At 35.8% G+C, this 26,658-nt stretch overlaps 1 protein-coding gene across 5 annotated transcripts in view; it reads right to left on the bottom strand.

The window, feature by feature from the left end:
* Window positions 1-26,658, bottom strand: part of USP25 (ubiquitin specific peptidase 25) — a 153,789-nt gene that overhangs the window by 62,622 nt on the left and 64,509 nt on the right. For 3 of the 5 annotated variants that reach the window (XM_063659641.1, XM_063659642.1, XM_063659643.1), the window contains 4 exons: window positions 15,978-16,064; window positions 10,546-10,683; window positions 6,937-7,013; window positions 4,619-4,692 (listed from right to left, as the gene is read on the bottom strand). In XM_063659641.1, coding sequence (XP_063515711.1) covers window positions 4,619-4,692; window positions 6,937-7,013; window positions 10,546-10,662 — 268 coding nt within the window. In that variant the 5' untranslated portion in view covers window positions 10,663-10,683; window positions 15,978-16,064. Of the gene's footprint in view, window positions 1-4,618; window positions 4,693-6,936; window positions 7,014-10,545; window positions 10,684-15,977; window positions 16,065-26,658 lie in introns of those variants that run through there. The other 2 variants (XM_063659644.1, XM_063659645.1) reach the window with 1 other exon arrangement.

Raw genomic sequence — 26,658 nt, 5'->3', positions numbered from 1 at the left:
ATGATCCTCAACATGGCCTTTTGGCTACTAAAATTAAGATTATGTAAGGATTCTCACCTGAACCTAAAAACTGTAACACTGATTTTTTTTCTGAGAAGAGTTACAATTGGAGTACAGGTACTGGGTAAATACAGCCATTCCAAATGGGAGAAACTGGCCAAAACAAAGGGGTTACAGGGCCCATCCAAGTCCAAAATCCAACAGGGCAGTCAAATTTTAAGGCTCTGAAATGCTCTCCTTTGATGCCAGGTCTCACATCCAGGTCACACTGATGCAAGAGGTGGTTCCCATGGTCCTGGGCAGCTCCGCCCCTGTGGCTTTGCAAAGTACAGCCTCCCTCCTGGCTGCTTTCATGGGTTGGTGTTGAGTGTCTGCAGCTTTTCCAGGTACACAATGCAAGCTATCAGTGGATCTAACATTCTGGGGTCTGGAGGACAGTGGCCTTCTTCTCACAGTTCCACTAGGTGGTGCCCCAGTAGGGACTCTCTGTGTGGGCTCCAACCCCACATTTCTCTTCTGTACTGCCCTAGCAGAGGTTGTCCATGAGGACCCCAACTCTGCAGCAAACTTTCGCCTGGACGTCCAGGCATTTCTATACATCTTCTGAAATCTAGGTGGAGGTTCCCAAACCTCACTTCTTGACTTCTGTGCACACGCAGGCTCAACACCATGTGGAAGATGTCAAGGTTTGGGGCTTGCACCCTCTGAAACAATGGGCTGAGCTATACCTTGGCCCCTTCTAGCAAAAGCTGGAGCAGCTGAGACATACGGCACCAAGTTCCTAGGCGGCACACAGCATGGGTACCACGGGCAGCCCACGAAGCCATTTTTTCCTCCTAGGCTTCTCTGGGTCTACGATGGGAGGGGCTGCCAGGAAGACCTATGACATATCCTGGAGACATTTTCCCCATTGTCTTGGGGATTAACATTTGGCTCCTTGTTACTTAACACAAATTTCTGCAGCCACAACTTGAATTTCTCCTCAAAAAATGGGTTTTTCTGCTCTACTGGATCTTCAGGCTGCAAATTTTCTGAACTTTTATGCTCTGTTTCCCTTTCAAAATGGAATGCTTTTAATAGCTCCCAAGTCATCTCTTGAATGCTTTGCTGCTTAGAAATTTCTTCCACTAATATCCTAAATCATCTCTCTCCAGTTCAAAGTTCCACAAATCTCTAGGGCAGGGGCAAAATGCCACCAGTCTCTTTGCTAAAACATAACAAGAGTCACTTTTGCTTCAGTTTCCAACAAGTTCCTCATCTCCATCTGAGACCACCTCAGCCTGGACCTTATTGTTCATATCACTATCAGCATTTTTGTCAAAGCCATTCAACAAATCTCTAGGAGGTTCCAAACTTTCCCACATTTTCCTGTCTTCTTCTGAGCCCTTCAAACTGTTCCAACCTCTGCCTGTTACCCATCTCCAAAGTCGCTTCCACATTTTCAGGTATCTTTTCACCAACGTCCTACTCTACTGGACCCAATTTACTGTATTAGTCCATTCTCAAGCTGCTAATAAAGACATAGGCAAGACTGGGAAGAAAAAGAGGTTTAATTGGACTTACAGTTCCACATGGCTGGGGAGGCCTCAGAATCATGGCAGGAGGCAAAAGGCACTTCTTCCATGGTGGCGGCAAGAGGAAATGAGGTAGAAGTGAAAGTGGAAACCCCAGATAAATCTCAAGGGTTTATCCTGGGTTTCCACTTTCACTTCTACCTCATTTTCTCTTGTCGCCACCATGGAAGAAGTGCCTTTAATAAATGATAAGTCTCAGGAGACTTATTCATTATCATAAGAATAGCACGGGAAAGACCAGCCCCCAGAATTCAATTACCTCCCCCTGGGTCCCTCCCACAACATACGGAATTCTGGGAGATACAATCAAGTTGAGATTTGGTTTGGGACACAACTAAACCATATCAGAAACTGAAAGGGATCTAATGGATTTAACCACACGTAGAAAACCAGTAACCTTAGCAAGATCCCTTTTAGACAAGTTCTGAAGACAGAAACTAAACTGGGGCTAGGCTGAACAAATGGGGAGTAATCAGTTGAAACTAACTCCTCTCTTTAAAGGGGCTTAACTCTGAATAAGAATCAAGAGAGGGTATTAACTGAAAAAGAGTATGGGAGGGGATAACGTTTTTAATTTTTAAGGTTTGAGATACCAGACAATGTGTAAATATTGATGAGAAAGAAAGTGGAGTGGGAGAAGCTCAAAAGCCAAGAAAAAACGAATGAAGTAAGGTCTGAGTGAAAGCATGAAGGGAGGGAATTCTGAGCACATATAAAGAATAGTCTTTTGATATAAAACTGGGTAATTCCTTTATTATATGTAGGAGCAGGTAAAAATATAGTAGAGGTAGCGATAGATCTAGGTTATGGAGCCCGAGGCTCATATATTTGGGGATGTTGTGTTTTTAGAATATGATACAAAACTACAAATGTAAAATTAGATTCAGGGACTGGGCAAAACCTGTGATTAAGTTTCATTAATGTGATAGTAAATCTATGAAATCTGAGGTAAAGATTTTCTCAGAGAATGAAGAGATAAGTTAGATTTGAAATGAGTGGAAAAGACGAAAATATTTATTGCAGTAAATGAGAGAAAGAATGGTGATTACACAGAACAAGTTGGGTTATAGGATTGGGAGCAGTGAAGCTCAGTATCACTCAAATTCATGATCCACTACAGTTAGCCCATTTCTGTGACTTTTTGCCAGCAATCTTCAGGTACTCAGTACAGACACAGAAAAGATGAACAGCTTAATGAAGGTTAGAGAACAGGGTGGGGGTGCCAGAAGAGAAGGGGGGAAAGAGAGTTTTAGGTTTTAGATGAACAAGGAAGGAGTGAAGTACACAGAAGGGCTGAGAGGGGACAATGAACCAGAAGTTCTCAAAAAGTTGAGGGACTTTTGTAGTGGGGGTACTTTGGCAAACAAACTAAAAATCATCCCTAATGGAGAACCACTGGTTTGAAAGAAAGTATTAGGAAGATCTATGTAAAAAGTGATAAGAAAGTACTCTGAAATAAATTACTTTTACTGAAGCAAACACATAGTTCAAGTGAAAACGTATTAAGGCCACATTTATATAACACAATCACTAAAGCAACTTACTAATACCAAGTACAAAGACTTCAACACTGGATTGATAAATTAATTTTTTTTTTTCTTTTCTGAGATGGAGTCTCGCTCTGTCTCCCAGGCTGGAGTGCAGTGGCCCAATATCAGCTCACCACAAGCTCCGCCTCCTGGGTTCATGTCATTCTCCTGCCTCAGCCTCCTGAGTAGCTGGGACTACAGGTGCCCGCCACCATGCCTGGCTAATTTTTTTTGTATTTTTAGTAGAGACAGGGTTTCACCATGTTAGCCAGGATGGTCTCGATCTCCTGACCTCATGATCCACCAGCCTCGGGCTCCCAAAGTGCTGGGATTACAGGCGCGAGCCACCGCACCCAGCCGACAAATTAAATATTTTAATAACAATCAATTTTAGGAATCAGTATAATACAGGTAGAAATGCTCATGCAGGGTATTATAAACAGTGCCTAGTCAAGACCTGATCAGACCTACTTGCTGCATCAGATAGTGTTCTACTTCAAATAAAATCAGAATGATTAAGATGAATGACCCAATGTAAATGTACTATGTAAAATATCCTACATATATATAAACATATATATTAACTCATATATATGTGCACATATATATAAAACAACTTATATATAAGTTGTTACCACTTGAAGCAAACAAAAATGTACGAATACTTCACTAAGACTTTTTAAAGGGCCAACATCTGAGTTAGTATTGCCTTTTTCTGAATCCCAAACCACCTATGTTCAAACAGAACTTCAGGGAATCCACTACTAAAGATCGTGAAGAAAAAACATTTTTTCAAATTTTACACTTTAGCTGATCTGGAAAAAGATAACTTTCAAAAGTTGATGCATTGGGTGATTTGAGAAAAACAATTTTTCAAAAGTTTATGCTTTGGGACCTAATATTATTACATGAAGTTACATTTAAAGAGTCTCCTCCATTGTTAGGGAACCCAAACAGAAACTACTTAGGCCAAATTTTAAGAAACAGGTATTTAGCTTAAATGGAGTAGTATCACTCTTCAGTGATTTGAATTTCAAAAGACAGAGTACAATCTTTTCCTGAAAACTAATATCTACATTTAAAATCACTCAAAAAGTGAGAACTCTATAATACCCTGACTATGCTAAGTTGCTAAATTCAGCTTTCAACATGAAAAAGAAAGTGAGCATCATACCAAGCCCAGTATTTAACTCCAATATTATATTCAAATGATCTACCAACCGTCCCATTAATCCCTGTATTCCAACATAATTGTATCATAGAAGCCCTCTCACTGGAAAAACATGATAAAATAAAGTATCAATTAGTATGTGATAAGGCACTCTGTACATTCCTTTTCCTTCATTCAATTCTGTGCTATATGTGAGTAACAGTAGCAATCCAACAAAAATTACTAGACAGAATATATCAAATTAAAAATAAAGTCCACTAAAAAAATAGTAACTATCGAGACAAATGAACGAATGAATAATAATCTCTCTTCACTTGTAATAAAAAGTAAATGTATAACTCTACCTTCAAGTACTCCCACAGCCAGGAATCTGCCATAGAACAACTCTACCATGGGGTTCTTTGGCTTCTCTTCATCCCTAAAGTGTGTTAAAAAATATAAATGTGATTACAATTTTTGGTCCTATAAATAGAGAAAATATTAAGGAACTATAATATATGACAAGACAAAAACACGTATGTGGCTATCACGCACTTGCATTTAGCTCTGTTATTTACAGTGCCATGTTGCACAAGGTACTTATTCTTCCATTTCTTCACCTGTCAGCTGAGGATAACTATGATAGCTGCACTCACAGGACTCTCACAGGAGTTAAAATGAGCTACTACATGTACGAACTTGGAAGAGAAATTGACACAGTCTGTGCACAAAGTGCCTGCTCTTTCTATCATCATTACACATTTCAATCTCATACTCTGTGTAGTGCATGTTTATTTGGACATGGGAAGGAAGAAAAGCCACTTTTAATCAGAATACATTTCTACAAAATTTTGATAGGTTATTTCCTGTATTTACACGGAAGAGTCCAAATAATCCAAAAACAACAACCCTCATCAGGGAGGGAACCAGGTACCAGTTTTTGACCCAAAGCAGCTGAACAGCTACTTCATTCTTTTGTGAAGTTTCACACTGCTGGTAGAATTAGTCATTTATAAATTTTCCAAGTCATTTAATACCAAAATTCATTTTTTTCTTTTCTGCTTGAAGCAAACAAAAGTTGAAAATTTTAAATTGTCTTTTTATGGTTTGTGTGACCTAAAAAGACAAAGTTTATCCTTGCCTTACTGTATAGAAATGCATTGTATCCACAATTGTGTACAGATTTTTCTGTATTAGTTTGTGTTTATATTAATTGATTTGTTAAGTATTGTTTAAAAAGGGAGACAGGGGATACCATCTCTCTTGATAAATGGGTCATCATTTAATCCTTAGAAGAATGTTGATAAGTACTTCTCTTAATTCTTACAAGAACCCCAGTAGGTAGTATAGTAGTCTTTAGTGCTACTGAAAAAAAATTCTGGCCCTTCAAGTTCAGGTGCATGGTAAGATACACTGTCCTACTCACTTCTTAAAACTGTGATAAAATGTACATAACCCTTTAACTGTACAGTTTGGTAATGTTAAGTATATTCACACTGTTGTGCAACCAATCTCAGAATTCGTTTCCTCTTGCAAAACTGAAACTCTATATGCATTAAACAACTCCCCATCTCCCCCTCCCCCCAGCCTCTGGCAACCACCATTCTACTTTCTGTTGCTACGAGTTTGATAACTCTCGATACCTCACATAAGTGATTTATAGTATTTGTCCTTTTGTGACTGGCTTCTTTCACTTGGCATAATATCTTCAAGGGGTCATGTTACACCATGTGTCAGAACTTCTGTGCTTTTCAGGATAAATAATATTCCACTGTATGTATATACAGCACATTTTGTTTATCCATTCACCTATCAATGGACATTCGGTTTGCTTCCACCTTTCGGCTATTGTGAATAATGTTGCTATGAACACAGGTGTACAAATATCTCTTTGAAACCCTGCTTTCTTTTGGATATACACCAAGAAGTAGAATTGCTGGATCATATGGTGATTATATTTTTAATCTTTTAAGAAACCCCCATACTGTTTTCCACAGTGGCTGTACCATTTCACATCCTCACCAACACTGCACAAGGGTTTCAATTTCTCCACATCCTTGCCAACCTTCATTATTTTCTTGGGGCAGTAGGGGTTGGGGGGTTGTTTTGTTTTTTTTCGTAGTCACCATCCTAATTAGTGTGAGATATTCCTACTCACTTTGAAGTTAGGCCACATAGCTCTGCCCAACAAAATGTCTGCAGAAGTGATGTGTGTCACTTCTGAGCAGAAACTTAGAGACACAGTATAATTTTCACTGCCAGCAAGATCCCAGAAACCTAGGTGACCTTGGGGCCCTGAGTGAACAGATAAACAGAGCCACTTGCTCACATGCACTGCTACTTCATATCCCTGTCTTCATGCTTCTACGTAAAAGGACTTTGTCAAAATTCACATTCCTGTCATCTTTCTCCACCGCAAATTCATTCCTCGTCATGAAAAGTGATTATTGAATCTAAGAAAAGGAACTGGGCATGTAAAACTAGCTCTTCCAGGGATCACTTTTTAGATTTTTTTTTGTTAGACTATTATTTGTGCCTGCAAATTCTAAACAGCTTGTCAATAATACAGAAAATACTGGGATTCCCATAAGTCTGTCTTGATTTCTTATTTCTCTGCTGACATTTAATACATGCTATCTAATGAATTCCTAAAACCCCATCGCTAAACTTCACGGTAACTTACGTCTCCTCTTCAGCTTTCATTTGGAAGGCATCTTCTAACCAATCTAATAATTTGTGTGTAAACTCACTCACATCTTGCTGTGAAAAGAAAAAAGCCTGTTGATATTTGAGCCTACTAAAAAAAAAATACTAGATGTTGTAACATCAAACCTAGAGCCAGTTGTTGAAATATATAATTACCAACTCCTTACAAAGATAACAAGTGAAATGTTTCACACGAAATGCAAGAAACTTTTATAATTTAACCAGGATATAAGATATTTGAAAAAACAAGCATTATATTGATAATCAATTATTGGGTTTCACTTTAAAATACACACACACACACACACACACACACACAATCAAAAACCAAACTTACAAATGAGATTTTTAAAAAATAATCATCACTCCCCACCCAAAGAGCTCTGTAATGAATCTTTATAAAATGAAGAAATCATCTTAGCAAACAGTTCTTCATTTTATAAAGAATTATGACTGGCTTCTCTCTTAGAAGGAAGACTAGTCTCTTTCCACAATTCATTTTCTTAACTCAACTTACACACACAACTTTTTAAGCCATATCTACCTTTACTATCATTCAGAACCAGCCCATTTATCACCTTTCACCATTCCTTTGGTCTTTGCTCTCCCAACACAGAAAAACAGGAATAGGCTGTGGCAGTTGTGTTATCAACTACCATAATTCTTTCAATAACGTGAGTTGGAACACAGAAAATAATAAATAGAACATAAGGGAAAAACAATAAATCAACTCTACTGAGGCTGCTTACAGACAGATGTATTAGTAGTAAGCAATTTGCCCTTACTTATCAAAATAGCCCCAAATACAAAACAAACTTACTATCATATATTTTTTCAGCCAGCAGTTTCTTAAAGAGCATGTAGGCCAACTTTATATTAACCTCAAAAAAATGTTGAAGCTAAAGTCTGGGAAGCTTAAGTAAATTGCTCCAAAGCTGTAGAGTTACATAGGACTAAACGCAACACAAAAATCCAGCTGTAAACATTCATAACATCTGTGGTGGGTTGAATAGTAGCCCGCAAAAATATATGTCCACCTAGATCCTCAAAATGTGACACTATTTAGAATAATGGTCTTTGTCAATATAATTAAGGTAAGGATCTTGAGATGAGATCAGCCTGGATTAGGGCTGGGGCTAAATCCAATGGTGAGTGTTCTTATAAGAAACAGAAAACCAGAAGACAGACACATGAGGGAAAGTCATATGACGAGGGAGACAGAGATTGGAGCTATGCTGCCTCAAGCCAAGGAACACCAACAGCCACCAGAGTACGGTGGAAGCAAAGGATTCTCCCCCAGAGCCAATGGAGGAAGTGTGGCCCTGCCAACACCTTTACTCTGAACCTCTGCCCTCTAGAACTGTTAGAGAATAATCTTTTGTTTTTAACCACTCCGTTTGTTGTAATTTGTTACGACTGTCCTTAGGAACTATTGTAACACCTTAAAACAACTTTTCATACTTTTGTATAACTTTAATTCACTTAAACGTTATATCTAACAAAAAATAAGGTTTCCTAGCTAACACAATATTTTTCAGAAGTTAATCCCTATCTTTCTTAGAAATCAATCTCAAATTTACAATTATAAAATAAAACAATTAAAGGTATGATTAAAATTGACAGTATCGATTGGGGCCAGGTGTGGTGGCTCATGTCTATAATCCTAGCACTTCAGGAGGCCAAACCAGGAGGACAGCTTGAGTCCATGAGTTCGAGACCAGGCTTGGCAACATAGGGAGATCCTGTCTCTATAAAAATAAAATAAAATTATTTGCCAGGCACAGTGGCATGTGCCTGTGGTCTCAGCTACTTGGGAGACTGAGGTATGGGGAAGGCTTGAGACCAGGAGGCTGATGCTGCAGTGAGCCATTGTCATACCACTGTACTCCAGCCTAGGTGACAAAACAAAACTGTGTCTCAAAAAAAACAAACATGGAAAAGAAAAAGAAAAAACTAACAGTATCACATACCAAAGGGTGTCTCAAAAGACTCTTGTGTACTCCAAAAGATGATATATTTGAAATATTTAGGAAGAAGATACAATGAAAATATAAATTCACTTTTAAAAAAATCATGAGGGTTACATTTCCAGATTCACTAAATTACTCCTGTAGACTTCAAATTCAAGTGTTTGGGGAACAGAAGAGAATCAAACTTATCAACCTTAATTGATGTACATCTACTTTAAAAGGCCTCTAAAGAAAAAGAATCACTAATTTAAAAAGTTAGTCTACACTGCTAATCTGAAGCAAAAGCATTTATATTGTGGCCTTAACAGCCAGTTGTATCCATTTCAACTCTAACTCAAACTGAAAAGCCCACCTATGTACATATATGGCTCCAGACGAAGTCTATGCTGCCTCATCTTTAAATGTGAAAAGATACCCCAAAATCACCATGAATCTCTAGAAAAGAAAGAAAGAAAAAAAGAAACCAGAAAAAACACAAGGAAAAAGCCATCCAGAAGGAAAGATAAGTCAGAGAACAGAAGTAATCTTTTAAAAAATTTAATTGTATACTCAGAATCACTGGAAAAGATACTATGCATAATAAAGAAGAAAAAAAAAAGTAAAACACATTTAGAACCAGAATGAATGCTGAATGCCCCAAAATGATGGTTTGGAATCAAATGTAAAATTATTTCTCTTTCTTTTGATTTGTGTTAGTGTTATCATGACAGAGCGAGTAAGAAACAAAGCTGAGTAGATACTAAGCCTAAAAGGCACTGGAGCATCATTAGAATTTTTTAAAAAATGCAACAACATATAAAAGAAACTCTGATGTAAGTGCCCTTTTTGTTCATTCACATTTGCCATACAAGGTAAATTTAAAGCAGAAAGAAAAAGCACAAGGAAGATGGTGAGAGAATCTCAGACCTTCCTCTTCCAAACGCCCTCTCCATACATGACAAAACAGAGACACATCCAAGTATGTACTTTAAAACACAACACTGCAAGCTTAGTGGCTTTTTGAAACTTCTGCCATTACACATTGCTGCTATCTTTTTGAATACTTACTATTCTTTGCCACTGTATTTTTTCCTGTTTTCCTTCTTTAATTTCTCTGATTTTTCCAATTATATGTGGAAATATTGGTTTGTTTACAGATATTTTGTATTTTTAATAAGAAAATTACCAATATTCTTTAAGGTAAAGGATAAAAATCTACCACAATACACTATATAAAGAATAAAAGACAAAAGCAACAATAACAAAGATAATGTCTTTCAAAAACCATTTCTGGGTAATTAAGGAAAAGTACTCCCTGCCAGCAAACACAGGAATATCAAAAGCATGTGTACTATAATGATCTGTTATCACACATTTGTGAAGATGTTTAATTATGTATTTATCTTAATTTTATCCATCGTTTTCATTTCAATCATAATATAAATTAAAACTTTATTTTAACACCTTCAAGATCACTTTTCTCTTAAAAGTCTCCCAAATGTTTTAAATGGTTCCAGGTTATTTTTAATAAAGCAGAACCATATATCTCAAATAGTCTCATATTCTTGGGAAAGCTGCTTAATATTGTTCAGATTAAATACAAATGGTTAATGAACAAGTAAGTGCAACAAAACTACCTGCTGTGAGTCATTTGATTTGAAAGCATCCTTAAGGATTTCAACTGCTCTTGATGGATCAACATACTTCCTTTTGGTACCAACAAGAAGTGCAAATAGATACCTCAGCTCACGCATAAAAGGCAAATTCCGATGTTCCTATTGAAGGAAAAAAACAAAAACAAAAACACCTTAACTGAAGATTAAGAAAATTTTTACTAGTAAATAGATATTCATTTTAACAGTAACCAAAAATTAAACTAGCCAATATAGTTTAGGGATGAATTAGCACTCTATCATAATTGAAGAAAGTACAGTGTTGGTGCCATCTAAGAGACTCAAAGAAGTCCAGCACAAAAAGGCAGAAGACCTAGGATAGGCTCACAATTTCAGCATGAATGCCACATACTCACAGCAAATCATGCCATTACTCAGCCAAGAATATCTTCCTCATTCAAGACTGCTTATCATAATACTTCCCATTCAGCAAGGCCCAGCTGCTGCTGCTGAGAGCAGTAATAACAGCCAACATTCAATGAGTGTTCACTACATGCCAGGCACTGTTCTAAGTGCTTGATCTCAATAAATCCATTTAAGCAAAAATCTCTACTCCTCCATGAAGCCTTTCCAGACTCCTCCAAGTCAACGATACCTTCAAATTCCACATCTACTGAAATGAATGCCTTTCACTGAGCAATGAATCACCGACTGTCACTGCGGTGTGACAATCTTAATTATTAGACTAATATTAGAACCTCACCCAATTATTATTAGAAATTTAATATTTGTTTTTATATTTAATAAAAATTACTTATAAAATTATTTTATACTCATTTATTTTATATCTAAAATTATCGAACATTATATTTAATATAATTCAATCACAATATTTAAATTTATTTAATTTTATTAATTTAATAATTAGAGCAGATCCTAATAGGAGACTAATATATCACCCTCCTAATATTCCTTTGAAATCTTACTTTTGTTTCTCAATAAGACTATAAGATTCTCAAAGACAAGAATTTCTATATCTTTTCCCCAACTTTTTACTACACAAAGCATTCAATTCTTACTGGCTCATTAAAGCAGTCTCCAGAAAAAAATTAAAACAACCCACATTACCAATCACTAACAATTTACTTTAAAACAAGAAGGAAACTTTAAAAAATAACATAATTCACATAACTTAGTGAAATGTGTCATGAAAACAAACCAGGCAAGCCATTCTTATAATATTTAGTTCTTATAATAACAATTTTAACAGATAAAATTTAGATATTAAACGTGAAAATTTTCTTCCAAATTTACATAGTTGGCATTCTCAACACTGTAAAATTCTAGGGGTCTGGGAGGGGGGTGTATCTTTACATAGTTGCTGCCCAGAATAATATAATCCACATAGAAAGAATTGCTTCCAGAATATATTCCAAAAAAGAGTCCTAAGAAATAGGTAAGAGGGAATAAAACTGGTTCCAAATATGCCCTACAGAAATAGGTTTTAAAAGTATATAAACTATGAGCTTTAATCCATAAAATTACTTCCAAAAGTACCCTTAATTTCCTAAGATCAATTTCTATATCACCGCACCCAAGTCAATGCAGTTTTTTGAGACATTCTCAGTAACAAAGTTAGAGGTGATAATTTTTGGAAATTAGGGGAATTCTGCTGAGAAGCATATTTGAAAAGTAAATTGCTTCCTAGTTTCTAGAAGATTTTACCATAAATGAGATTTTAGCTTTGGTCAAATCATTTTTCTTCATCCACAGAGACGATAATATGGTTTTTCTTCTTTAGTCTGTTGATATGGTGAATTATACTGATTTATTTTTGAAAGTTAAACCCACTTTTTATTCCTGGATAAGCCCCACTTCTCTATGAGGTATTATCCTTTATATATAATTGCAGGATTTAATTTTTCAAAAATTTGCTACAATTCTTTGCTTCCAAATTCATGAGAAATATTGGTGTGTGGTTTTCTTTTCTTGAAATGTGTTTTCCTACTTTTCATTTCAGGGTAATGCTTAGCTCACAAAATGATTTGGGAAGTTTTACTTCTTTAGTTATCTGTACAAATTTATAGGGAATTGTTATCATTTGTTCTTTAAATGCTTAATATAATTTACAAGTAAAACTATTTAGCTGCTGAATTTTTTGGTGGATGGGTTCCAGTTCCTTTAATATAATGTAGGGCTACCACAGGTTATCTATTTCTTCATTAGTGAGCTTTGATAGCTTGTGACTTTCAAGATACTTGTCTGCTGTTTATAATATTCCACTATTCTCCTTTTAGTGTCTATAGAATATGTAGTGATGTTTCCCTTTTTCACTCCTTACATTTGTAATATATGTCTTCCCTCTTCTTTCTTGCTTAGTCTATCTAGAAGTTCATCAATTTCACCAATCTTCTCAAGAAGCAGTTTTTGGTTCCATAATTTTCTGTATTGTTTTTCTGATATTTGGTTCACAGATTTCTGCTATTACCTTTATTATTTCCTTACTTCTGCTTTGAGATTAACATGCCCTTTATTCTCTAATGTCTTGATACGCAAGCTGCTATCATTAATTGAAAACCATTCTTCTTTTCTAATAAGATGTCTGGTAAGATGTCTCTTATAAGATATCTTCCACTAATCACCGTTTTAGCTTCATCCCTCAAATTTTGATATGTCATGTTTTAATTTTCATTCAGCTCACAATATTCTGAAATTACTCATTTGATTTGTTTTTTGTCCCTTGGGATATTTAGAGGTGAATTACTTCATTTCCAACTATCTGGGGATCTTCTGTATATCTTTCTGTTGTTGATTTCTACCTTGATTTCTACCATTTTCGTCAGAAAAGGTATTTTGTATGCTTTGAATCCTTTAAAATGTACTGAGACTTATAAATCCAGCTCCTGTTACTTCTTCATGACTAATGGCAGAAATATCACAATGCCTCTTTTATTTGTAAAATTCAAAATTCCTTCAGGTATTTGCTCCAGGAATACAGTATGGTACTCAACTAAACCCATTTCCTTCTGATGACATTCACTTTAAGTAGTGGAAAGTGAGAAATGTCTTTATTTTGAAATATTTGTCCTAAATCAAGACTTTAAATAATATAACCTTCCAATTAATAAGGCTTTAGCTATTTATATGATGATCTCCACTACATATTATACATGTGCATCTTTGTTTTCTCAACATTTAATATGCTTTGCCATCAGTCTGAAACATTTTAAGCCAAACGTATATATGTGTGAGGGGAGACGGGATGATTACACCAAGGATCATTATTGTATTTCCAAGGACCTCACAATTCTCCTAGACACTGAAATTACAAACAGTTCAAATACACACGAGTGTCTAAAATTAGTTTCAATTTCTACAAGCAATTGCCAAGTCTACTTAAAATACAAACTAATTTCAAATACTATATTTCTTTCAAATCTCACTCAATATGTATGTAATATTTGTGGCAAATTTTGCTAGCAAAAAATATCCTGTTTATTTGTATTTGCATACAAATAGCATCTCTGTGATGTGATCAAAGTAATCCCAAATGTATTCTGCAACTTAACACAAAGTGTTCTTCAAATTGAATGTAGCTGTAGACATGTCACGAGCTGGAGGTAAATTCATTATTAAATAAGTGACAAGTTACACTGACACCTTTTTTAAAAACCTGCTGTCACCATCTCAAGTGAATATAGGACCATTCAGTGGCTGAAAACTATCTATAAATCCCACATTTGCTTCAAAGATGTCAAGGTATAGTGTGTACTGCTGTCACTATACTCAATTAGAGTCACATTTGTGGAATAACCATATAAAATTGCACAGTATTCTAAGTAATTGTCTCAGAATGGAAGTGTGAAATTCTTTTATTTCCTTAAGCTAAAGGGACACCTGGAGAGGCTAACCCATTGCAAGAAACAAACTTCTCTAGAAAGGTGCTGAAGATTGGAATTACACATTTCTCTAGTATTCACAACTCGTTCTGATATATAATCATAAATATAGCAACTGGTTTTTAAATAAGAATACAAACTAACATGGCCTCATTCAACTCTGTGAAGAACAAAAGAAATTAAAGCTCTGTAAAACATTAAAATCCAGGACCATGAATGGTCAAGATACATATACATACATGTATACATAACTAGAAATAATTCTAAACAATTTCACACAAATTATACATATACTTTGAGATATGAGAAGAGAGAAGAACTGTGATATTAACAAATTGCAATGACGGAGGCAATAGTTCAAAAAGTTCCATGTAAAAACCATGATGATTGAAAGGGTTTTCCTTAATTTTTCTGGAGACATAAGAGTTTGTCAGGTGATCCTGACTCCCTTTTGAAAATGGGTTGTTTATCAGCCTGACACTCTACAGTCCAGAGATTATAATCTGAAAAGCTGGTTATAAATCAAGTTATCTTCCCACTAGCATGCATTATAAATGTTTCACGTGTTTACAGAAAAAGTCAGAAAAAGTGGTTTTAAAAATTAAACGCTAAAACGAAAACATAATTTAATAATTCATCACTCCTACTAACAATAGGTCAAAAAAGTTCAGCAGTTTACTGAAACCTAAAACTAACTTCCTTGCCTTGGCAACAAGTCCACTTTAGGACTACAGATTGTTTATGACAAGATCAACCACTAAAGCCCTACACGCAACTATATCATCTCCATAAGTAATTTTTTCCATTAGGTATAAATTCTGTGTGCAAATTGGTTCTTTTTAAAATAAGTCTTACTTTTTTTAAACTTTTTTTTATTGTTTAACTGACAATAGCTGACACCTAGTACTTACTATGTACCAAGCACTTTTAAGCCCCTTACATGTTTTACCTCATTTAACGCTCACAGCAACTCTATGAAATAATTACTATTATTATTTATGATTTACAGATAGTAAATGGAACAGGAAGAAATCAAGTAACCAGCTCTAGGTCCCTAGCTAGAACCCAGGCAATCTGGCCCTGGTGTGTGTGTTGTCACTTTATATTACCCATCTATGATAGTCACTTCCAAAATGAAAGATATGGATTTGTACTGCAAAGACATGAATGCAAAACTCATTTTTTAAAGGGCTCCACAAGACAATCAATTGAAAAGAAATTTCGATTTCCACAAAATTTTTTAGGAGACAATTGAGGAAAGACCTTAAATTGTAAACTATAGCCTATAAAGTTTACTGAAATTTGATAGTCCCCCCCAAAAAAATTACTAAAGCGACATCAAAAATTGGCATATTACTGTGACAGGTAAAGAAAAATAGTTGTATTTATAATATATTAACAAAGGATAGGAACTTACTATGGTAACTAAGATTAATGAATTGACATTCAAATTGACAGTTTCAGATTTGATGAGCCAAGTAAATGCCCAAAAATCAATCACATATAAAAGAACATATAAAGTATATATACTGCTTAAAAAAATCTTTTGCATTTTACCTTTTGGTTTCGGGGTAAATCTTGAGCATTTGATGGAGGCTTGTAATTCAGAACTAATCTTCTAAATTCCAAAAGATTAAATAATGACTGAAAAAGAACAACAATTTAACATAACCTGAGGGAAAATTCCATTAGCAGAATGTAAAAATGACTAGTCTTAGAGGTTTATTTTTTACAACTGTGTACTACTTATACTCAGAATCATTGCAACTGGCACAAGGAGGACATATTTCTGAGAAAAAGTCAAGTTTCTTATATTTGACATACCATTCTTGATACTTGATAGTGCACAAGATTATATTTGGACAACTTTTTAAATATACTACTCATTATTAATAGCTCCTTTTATATGCACTTAAGAGGTTTCCTCAAAATAAAGAGTATGCAAATGTCAAGTCCAAAACTTTTTAGACGTGCTGTTTACTATGAATTATCTAGATGTATCATTAATACTAGAAAAATGGAGTACAAATAAATTTACTCATCAGATCCTAGGTGATAGAGACACAAAGAAATTACATATTACCTCAATGCTCAAGGAAGTACACAATTTAGAAAGGAGACAAACATATAATAGACATGTCATGACTTCAAGATGCAGTGATAATAATTACACAAGAATATAACGGAGCATATGAAGGATGCCCATGGAAAGGCTTCCTGGAGTATGTTTTTTAAACTGTAGTATGCAACCATTTACTATCATCATACCGAACATTTCTTTAAAATGAGATAAAATACAATGGAAAATATCACAATGTATCATACTCAGTAAATACATCAGAGTATTTTCTTGCAAAATTTTCATTGTAGATATTTTACAAACTTGTGTATGTGTAAAATGTTTTACAATATACAGTATATTCCTTTCTTGGGTCACAGTTTATAAAGTTTGAAAATTACAGGAAGTGATAATGTTTCAAATCTTAGAAAAGGTGAGTCAGCCAACTTGACAGAAGATAAAGGTGGCACCACAAATCAATGAGGAAACAAGGTTTTGATCAACAGTTGGGTATTGAGAAAACTACATATAAAGAAATAGAGCCAGATTACATAGATCAATTAACAACTTAAATATGAAAGGTAAAACCATAAAGCTGGTAACAGAAACTGTAAAAAAATATTTTATCTTGTGATCTAGAAAGATTTATTCAACAATATAAGCACACAAAATAAATCATCTATTCATTCATTTAACAAATATTTATGGAGCATCTACTATATGCCAGACACTAAGAAGGTAGTCTCTGCCCTTGTGGGGATTACAGTCTTGTGACTGCTTTTTAAAACAATAAGAGTAAAAGTAATAAACCAGAAGGGGTATGAATACATTAACAGTTGGCCAAGATCAGAACCTTGGGGAGAAAGCACCATTTAAAAGTCACAGGAGAAAAAAAAAAAGAGTTTTGAGAAAGAGAAAGGAATACTAAGGGAAATCACAGAAGAAAAAGGAGTGGAGAAAACAAGGGCTTTCAAACATACTTGTGTATTCTAATAAATTGCAGAGCTTTAAAAAATAGCAGTGTCAGGGGACTCTCAACAAAGATACAAAGTTCCACAAAAGATTCTGCTATACATCAAAAAATAGCTGGCACATTTCAAGGAGGACAAAATTAGCAATATCATGAAAGGTTGCCACATTCTTCCAATAAATTAAGGACAGAGAAATAACCTTTGGATCTGGCAACTGGAAAGTCATGTTTGCAGTGGAGTGGTAGAGCAAGAACAGAGGCATTAAACAATGGGAAAATGGGGTACACAGTAACACCCTCTTATCCAAAAAGGATACATTCCAAACCCTCCTCTGAATACCGGAAACCGCAGATATTACTGAACCCCATATATATTATGATTTTTCCTTGCATACTTATGATAGTTAAATTTATAAATTGGGCACAGTGTGAGATTAGCAACAATAACGAATAATAAAATAGATCAATTGTAAAAAAAAAACGGTAATAAAAGTTATATGAATGTGTTGTCCCTCTCTCCCTCTCCTTCTCTCTCTCAGTACTGTAATATTTTCAGCCACAATTAACAGCAGGTAACTGAAACAGCAGAAAGTGAAACCAAAGATAAGGGGGACTACTGTAAGTAGGGGAGACAAACCATGGACTATTCTTTTGAGGAATTTAAAGAGGAAAAGAGAATCTTGGCAGGTTAGAAGAATTTCAATCCCACTTCTATTCTCTGAGCTCCCATTGTAGATAGAGAATTTTCCTTGTTCCTGGACACTTAGAACTTCCTTTGGTGTGGGTGTGCTGGTGAAGAATTATTTCAGCTAGTTTCTCTTCATTTTTAAAGACTTCTGCTAGGTATAAAATTCAAGATGGCCAGTTATTTATTTCTAGCACTTTAAAGACATTATTTCTGCTTATGTGTGACTTGATGTTTAAAGGTATCAAAGTCAGCTATTAGTCTTGTTTTTGCTCCTTTATATGTGTATCTTTTTCCACCTTGCAACTTTTAGGATTTCTCTTTGTCTATAGTTATTTGTTTTATTATGGTGTACTTTGGTGCAGTATTCTTCATGTTTATACTATTGGATTCCTATTGCTTCCTGAATCTATGGCTTGATCTTTCTAAAGTTTGGAATATTGTGAGTCATCTCTTCAAATATGCTTTTGCCCTATTTCCTTTTACTCTCCCTCTGGAACTACAAATACACTGTTAATACTACTCACCATATCCAAAGTATCTCTTTGATGCACCCATCTTTACGTCATAGCTTTAGTCTGAAAAATATTCTCCATATTAATTTACCAGTTGGCTAATTATCTCTTCAGTTGTGTCTAATAATGCTGCTAAATTTATCCACTGACTTCTTAGTTTCATTTATATTTTTCCATTCTGAAATTTACATTTTGTTCTTTATAGTTTTTAGTTTTCTTCAGACTCACAATCTTGCTTTTAATTCCTTGAACATATTAATTATTATTATGGCAGACAAATATTCCAGTTTCCCTGTGCTGTTTTCTATTGTCCATTTTTTTGTGTTAGTTTTCACACACATCTTATTTTCTGGTATGACTGACCTGAGTACTAGACATTGTGTATGAAAAATTGAGGAAAGGTTCCAGATAATATTATCTTCTAAGAGAGAATTTACAATTAGTCTGGCAGGGAGGGAGAATAGAGTCACAGTCTCAGGTGGCCTTAATCCAATAAATTCTGAGATAACTCGAAGCTGTATAATTCAGAAACCAGGAAGCCTGTCTTAACTTTCAGTTCTCAGTTAATCTTACATTCTAACCATTTAGAATTCCAACTCATAGTCTGAGATGTTTTACTAGGGCTCAAACTTTGTACAAAAATTTTCTTAGTTCCTCAGCTACTCAGCAGTCAGGTCTGGAGATGCCTAAAGGACAAAATCCATCAAAAATAACAAGCTCACTGTATGACTATCCTTCTTTACTCAAAATTCCTCACTGCTTTAGGACTCTGTGATGCCTTCAAAAAGTTGGTTTTATTTCTGTTTTGGAATCCAGCAAAACATCACGAGGCAGATGGTCTAAATCAACCTCATCTGCCATTACCCAGTGAAACTCATCATCATCGATTATCACAACATCATAAAAATTAAGTTTTTCAAGTCCCAAATACCCTATATCCTTCACCAAAGTCATATGAGGACTGTCCAATGTATTCCTTCAAAAGAGGTAAGAAAGGGTAACTTTTACTGCCTAAAGAGTGTTTTTGATTAATGCACCTGAAAATAAGCATCCTTTCATTCAGTCCAAAGCTAATATGTGAATTTTGAAAAGCACTTACGAAAATGAAGTTTGGTTAGATTCTTGCTAATAACGAAGACGTAATGGGGGTAAGAGTTCAAATAATTTGTGAAAAAGAAAGAAGTGATGGCAAGAGTGCAGAGGAAATGAAACATAAACTGCCTACAGTGGAGAACAGTGAGAAGCGTGATAAATTCTCCTTGGAGGATTAAAAAAAATTAGCATGGTATCACATAAGTTTCATGGTGAGGCAGGCATTGAAAAACAGATGGCATTATTGAAACCACAAGTCTATGTACAGAACAATTAAACCCCCATGTGCTTTCCAGACCCAGCACATTCAGACAATTGCCTCCCCTCTGTGGGGGTATAGGAAATTTAGTCTTTGGAGATCTTAAATGACTCAGGTTCAGAAAAATCAATCAAATTGTATGTCAGGGTAGAAAGGAGAGATAAGATTCAGAGCTACGAACAGCAACATTAAGTAAAAACATGTAAACTGATACCCACATCGACCAATCCCATTTCTCTAGACTTACTTTTAGAAAGCGAGTGATCATGCTTAAACCACAAAGAATCAGAATTCACCCCAAATTTGAAATAGAGAAATGGTCTGTGGGACAGAACTCCAAAAACAAACAAAAAAATGAAGCTACTATGTGTGGGCATACAGAATATATTATTAAGACCATAACAAAGATGTTGAAGCATTTAGAAAATATTTAAGTACATAGAAAAATAGGGGAAAAAGGTAGCAACTGACAACTCCAGGATAACAAAGTACTATAGACGGGAGGACCTAGTGAATCACTGTAATATTTACAAAGTTATAAAAAATGTAAATACTGACTACCTACTATTTTTAATTTGTATTATAACCATGTTGAGAGATGAAACAAAAGGCAATTCTAGGCAGGTGAACTGAAAGAGCGAACTCCTCATCTATCTCAGTGGGAAGGCATGTCATTTAGAAAAATGAAGATAGAGAAGAAACGGATTAGATTCAGGTCTCTTTCAAGGGGCAGGACTAGGAAGCAGACAGGTTTAAGCATTTTAGTGCCATATGATTTTTTCTTTGATGAAAATTAAAGAGAGAAGAGCAAGGAGTATGAATAAGCATTTTAAATTATATCCTTAAATGTTCTGACAATATGCATCATTTTTTAAAATATCCTCACGTAATACTTTAGATACTCCATACATGCTCCCTTTCGGTTCATTCATCCATTCATGCAATAATTACTTGATGGGCTATTCCAATGTGCCAGACACTGTATTATATATATACTAATATACAGTAACCTAAATGTGCTCTCTGCCCTCAGGGTGCCTGAATTTTAGTCAACCTGCAGTTATACGATTTATGAGTAAGGTAATCACATACTTTATCATTATACACAGCAAGGCTTTAGGACTAAGTGACAGGTGCCAACAGATCTACAATAGGAGTAAAAGGGACTATGACAAGCAAACTGAGAAGTATGAACACCTTACTTCTCGGCATCCAAATGGAAAGGTGCTAAGGAGCTAAGGGTCATCATGAGCACCCATACCACTTCAACAACATGTCCCAGAGCTACAGAGGAGAACATACACCTCCAAATAGCTAACTCATTCACTGACACCCTAGTGGGGAACAGCTGCAATCAGTACTTTCCACATAAAAGTACCAAGTGAATAGGACAAAAATAATCCTGACTAGCTGTGGGGTTGATGTCCAACCTAAAGACAGGCTAATGTTGCCAGCAACCAAAAGATTATTTAAGCCATTATCTGTACAATCTTCTCTTTGTTTATATTCCCTTTCTTACATTCTGTTCCCCCTTTCTACCAAAATATTGGTCTCAGTATCTAAAATAATAAGTATGCAAAGCTATCTGTAACTGTTTTAGCCTACCCCAGCTATATACTTTGAAGTTAAAGGGTGATATTACTAGCAAACTTCTATAACTGGTCAATATATTTACAAGAAAAAGAATTCCCGTTGTTTCAAATTAGTCCTACTAAGTAAATTCCATCCCTGAGAAAATTTTGTAATCAAAACTTTACAGTACATTTACATCACAATTTGAGTAAGTTCCAACTCACTCTGGAAAACAACAAAACCTCCAACACCATGGTAGATTTTTGGCCCAACTTTTCATTCATAAGTAAAAAGTCAATTTATGATGGCCAAGTATTACATCTCAGTTTATAGCTTAGAGTTAAGCAATAATGGTAGAAAATTTTTAAGAAGACTACCAAAGATAAAAGTTAAAAGCTACTTAAAATAGTTTGATAGACTTTAAAATTACCATAAAAAATAAAACTTCAGGTGATCTCTAGCCAAATTTTTCTGCCCACTCACCATTTTCTACAATCTGATGCTTAGTGTTTTCTACTCCCTCAAAAGTCATTATCTTATTAGACCATTATAACCTGAATTTTTAAGCTTATAGGTTACTTCTCCTAGATGTTTAGATTTCACCAAAAGAAAAAATAAATAACTCAAGCCCTCTTATACTTGCCTATGTTAGGAGTTAAGCAGCCACTAAACTTAGATAAAATTTTAAAACTAGTACAATTACTAGTTTTTAAATAAGCTAGGCTTTTTTTTTTTAAAGATAACTTTTTTCTAGCCCATTCCCTCCTTCTCAAAAAAAAAAAAAATCTAAACTAAAAAGAAAAGCTAAGATTAGCAAACTTAGGATAGAAACAGATTGTAACTGTATCAAGATTAAACTGAGCTGCTGAAAGAAGTTTATCCTACTAAAACAAAAGGTCATTATCCCTATATCAACATTTATCATTTCAAACAGAACTTCCCTACCACATATAGGATAGAGAAATAAAAAGCAACTATTCTAACAATATTATTTACAAATACTTTCTTTCTTCTTATACTTTTCTAAGAAAAGCTTCTAATCAATGACCCTCATGTATCTGCCATAATAGTGCTGAGATAGCATCTACTTGACCAAATACAGGCAGCAAAACATGTTCAGGAGCACTCAGTTCAGAGCCTTAAAACTATATTTAATATTTTAAAATTATGTCTAAATTATCATATGCACAAACCTTCTTAATAAATAGTGCAAGTAAAGTGAGATAGCCTATTAAGATGATCTAAGAAACTCTAAGGTATCAACATTTTAGATATTACTTTTTGGCATGTAAGTAAACAAATAATGTATAATCAAGGCTAGAAGCAAAGATACTACTATAGATTTATGTTAACCCAGGTATTCCTTAGCATCTTCATGTCCTGGGAAAGCCAATAACATAGCATATTACTTATTAGGATGCACCACAGCATATTAAAAAGTGAGGTAAATCCAGAAAAACAAAGGAAATCAAATTACATGGTATTATGCACCAGAAGCAAAAAGGGAAAAAACGGTGAAAATTTTAGCACTGAAGTATATAAAAAAAAAGTTAAAATTACAAGTTAGCAAAAACAATTAACTTGTAGAAAATGAACCAAATAACCTGTTAGTCGCCTTAATATCATATGAAAGTTTAAGCTGTCATACACACAGGTTTGGAAAGTTACAAAATGAAGATACATTTTGAATATAAAAAATAGCATGCATGTCCAAATGAAGTAAAAAGCATTCATCAGGAACATGAAATAATAAGCTATAATTCAACTGTCATACAAAAATAAACACAAAATATTAGTTAACTTTCTTAAGGAGTAATAAAAATTAAGGACATATTATTCATAAATTGTTTTAAAGTTTTGCAATCTGATGGATAACATTATCAATGTCAACTGAGAATGATAAAGAATTTTGATAACAGTTGTTAAACACGTAAAAGAAAACTGTTACAAATTGAAAAGAAGAGGGATATCTACACATACATATGTCTCTTATTTTAGAATAAGCAGATCAAGAAACGTATCATTAAGGGATTTCTTACTAAAAAAAGACAACATGTTATTCTTGATTTATCAATATTTATTCATCACATCATTTCACATGCAAACTCAGATTTATTTGCAAATCTATACCAACCTCAAACAAAATGCCTCTTCTTATTAAAAATATTAAGCGTCTATAATTCTATAAATAACACTGTCTAGTATATACAAATAAACCTGATCCGACACACAGAAAGCCAGTTCTAGTTTCAAACTTGGTTACAATGCTTCCATAAATTTGCAGGGAAATATATACAAAACTCTTTCCACCCCAACAATTCCTAAAAGCAGAAAGAAAGGATAAATTGATTCCACATAAGTGAAAGGCATAAGTAGTGATCTACTGTTAAAAAATACATACTAGAAATGAAAAACAAAGAGGGATGGGAGGATACTGCAATCCCCAAGCTAGTTTATTAGACAAAAGAGTATATTAAAAACTTCTCTGTACTTATCTTTAAAGTACACAACTTAAACACAACCAACTCACTTTCCATTGCTATCATACACATCAAATAAGAACTGAATAGGAGCCAAGATGGCCGAATAGGAACAGCTCCCGTCTACAGCTCCGGTCTACAGCTCCCAGCGCGAGCCACGCAGAAGACGGGTGATTTCTGCATTTCCATCTGAGGTACCGTGTTCATCTCACTAGGGAGTGCCAGACAGTGGGCACAGGTCAGTGGGTGAGCGCACCGTGCGCCAGCCGAAGCAGGGGCGAGGCATTGCCTCACTTGGGAAGCGCGAAGGGGTCAGGGAGTTCCCCTTCCAGGGGTGACAGACGGCACCTGGAAAATCGGGCCACTCCCACCCGAATACTGTGCTTTTCCGACTGGCTTAGGAAACGGTGCCCCAGGAGAGTATAGCCCGCACCTGGCTCAGAGGGTCCTACGCCCACGGAGTCTCGCTGATTGCTAGCACAGCAGTCTGAGATCAAACAGCAAGTCCGCAGCCAGGCTGGGGGAGGGGCGCCCGCCATTGCCCAGGCTCGCTTAGGTAAACAAAGCAGCCTGGAAGCTTGAACTGGGTGGAGCCCACCACAGCTCAAGGAGGCCTGCCTGCCTCTGTAGGCTCCACCTCTGGGGGCAGGGCACAGACAAACAAAAAGACAGCAGTAACCTCTGCAGACTTAAATGTCCCTGTCTGACAGCTGTGAGGAGAGCAGTGGTTCTCCCAGCACGCAGCTGGAGATCTGAGAACGGGCTGACTGCCTCCTCAAGTGGGTTCCTGACCCCTGACCCCCGAGCAGCCTAACTGGGAGGCACCCCCTAGCAGGGGCAGACTGACACCTCACACAGCCGGCCAGGTACTCCAACAGACCTGCAGCTGAGGGTTCTGTCTATTAGAAGGAAAACTAGCAGAAAGGACATCCACACCAAAAACCCATCTGTACATCACCATCATCAAAGACCAAAAGTAGATAAAACCACAAAGATGGGGAAAAAACAGAGCAGAAAAACTGGAAACTCTAAAAACCAGAGTACCTCTCCTCCTCCAAAGGAACGCAGTTCCTCACCAGCAACGGAACAAAGCTGGACGGAGAATGACTTTGACGAGCTGAGAGAAGAAGGCTTCAGACGATCAAATTACTCCGAGCTACGGGAGGATATTCAAACCAAAGGCAAAGAAGTTGAAAACTTTGAAAAAAATTTAGAAGAATGTATAACTAGAATAACCAATACAGAGAAGTGCTTAAAGGAGCTGATGGAGCTGAAAACCAAGGCTCGAGAACTACGTGAAGAATGCAGAAGCCTCAGGAGCCGATGCGATCAAATGGAAGAAAGGGTGTCAGCCCTGGAAGATGAAATGAATGAAATGAAGCGAGAAGGGAAGTTTAGAGAAAAAAGATTAAAAAGAAACGAGCAAAGCCTCCAAGAAATGTGGGACTATGTGAAAAGACCAAATCTACGTCTGATTGGTGTACCTGAAAGTGATGGGGAGAATGGAAACAAGTTGGAAAACACTCTGCAGGATATTATCCAGGAGAACTTCCCCAATCTAGCAAGGCAGGCCAACATTCAGATTCAGGAAATACAGAGAACGCCACAAAGATACTCCTCGAGAAGAGCAACTCCAAGACACATAATTGTCAGATTCACCAAAGTTGAAATGAAGGAAAAAATGTTAAGGGCAGCCAGAGAGAAAGGACGGGTTACCATCAAAGGGAAGCCCATCAGACTAACAGCGGATCTCTCGGCAGAAACCCTACAAGCCAGAAGAGAGTGGGGGCCAATATTCAACATTCTTAAAGAAAAGAATTTTCAACCCAGAATTTCATATCCTGCCAAACTAAGCTTCATAAGTGAAGGAGAAATAAAATACTTTACAGACAAGCAAATGCTGAGAGATTTTGTCACCACCAGGCCTGCCCTAAAAGAGCTCTTGAAGGAAGCGCTAAACATGGAAAGGCACAACCGGTACCAGCCACTGCAAAATCATACCGAAATGTAAAGACCATTGAGACTAGGAAGAGACTGCATCAACTAACGAGCAAAATATCCAGCTAACATCATAATGACAGGATCAAATTCACACATAACAATATTAACTTTAAATGTAAATGGACTAAATGCTCCAATTAAAAGACACAGACTGGCAAATTGGATAAAGACTCAAGACCCATCAGTGTGCTGTATTCAGGAAACCCATCTCACGTGCAGAGACACACATAGGCTCAAAATAAAAGGATGGAGGAAGATCTACCAAGCAAATGGAAAACAAAAAAAGGCAGGGGTTGCAATCCTTGTCTCTGATAAAACAGACTTTCAACCAACAAAGATCAAAAGAGACAAAGAAGGCCATTACATAATGGTAAAGGGATTAATTCAACAAGAAGAGCTAACTATCCTAAATATATATGCACCCAATACAGGAGCACCCAGATTCATAATACAAGTCCTGAGTGACCTACAAAGAGACTTAGACATTAATAATGGGAGACTTTAACACCCCACTGTCAACATTAGACAGATCAACGAGACAGAAAGTCAACAAGGATACCCAGGAATTGAACTCAGCTCTGCACCAAGCGGACCTAATAGACATC

Source organism: Pongo pygmaeus, chromosome 22, assembly GCF_028885625.2.
Source record: "Pongo pygmaeus isolate AG05252 chromosome 22, NHGRI_mPonPyg2-v2.0_pri, whole genome shotgun sequence".
Lineage (NCBI taxonomy): Eukaryota > Metazoa > Chordata > Mammalia > Primates > Hominidae > Pongo > Pongo pygmaeus.
This window is presented reverse-complemented; position numbering and strand designations above follow the sequence as displayed.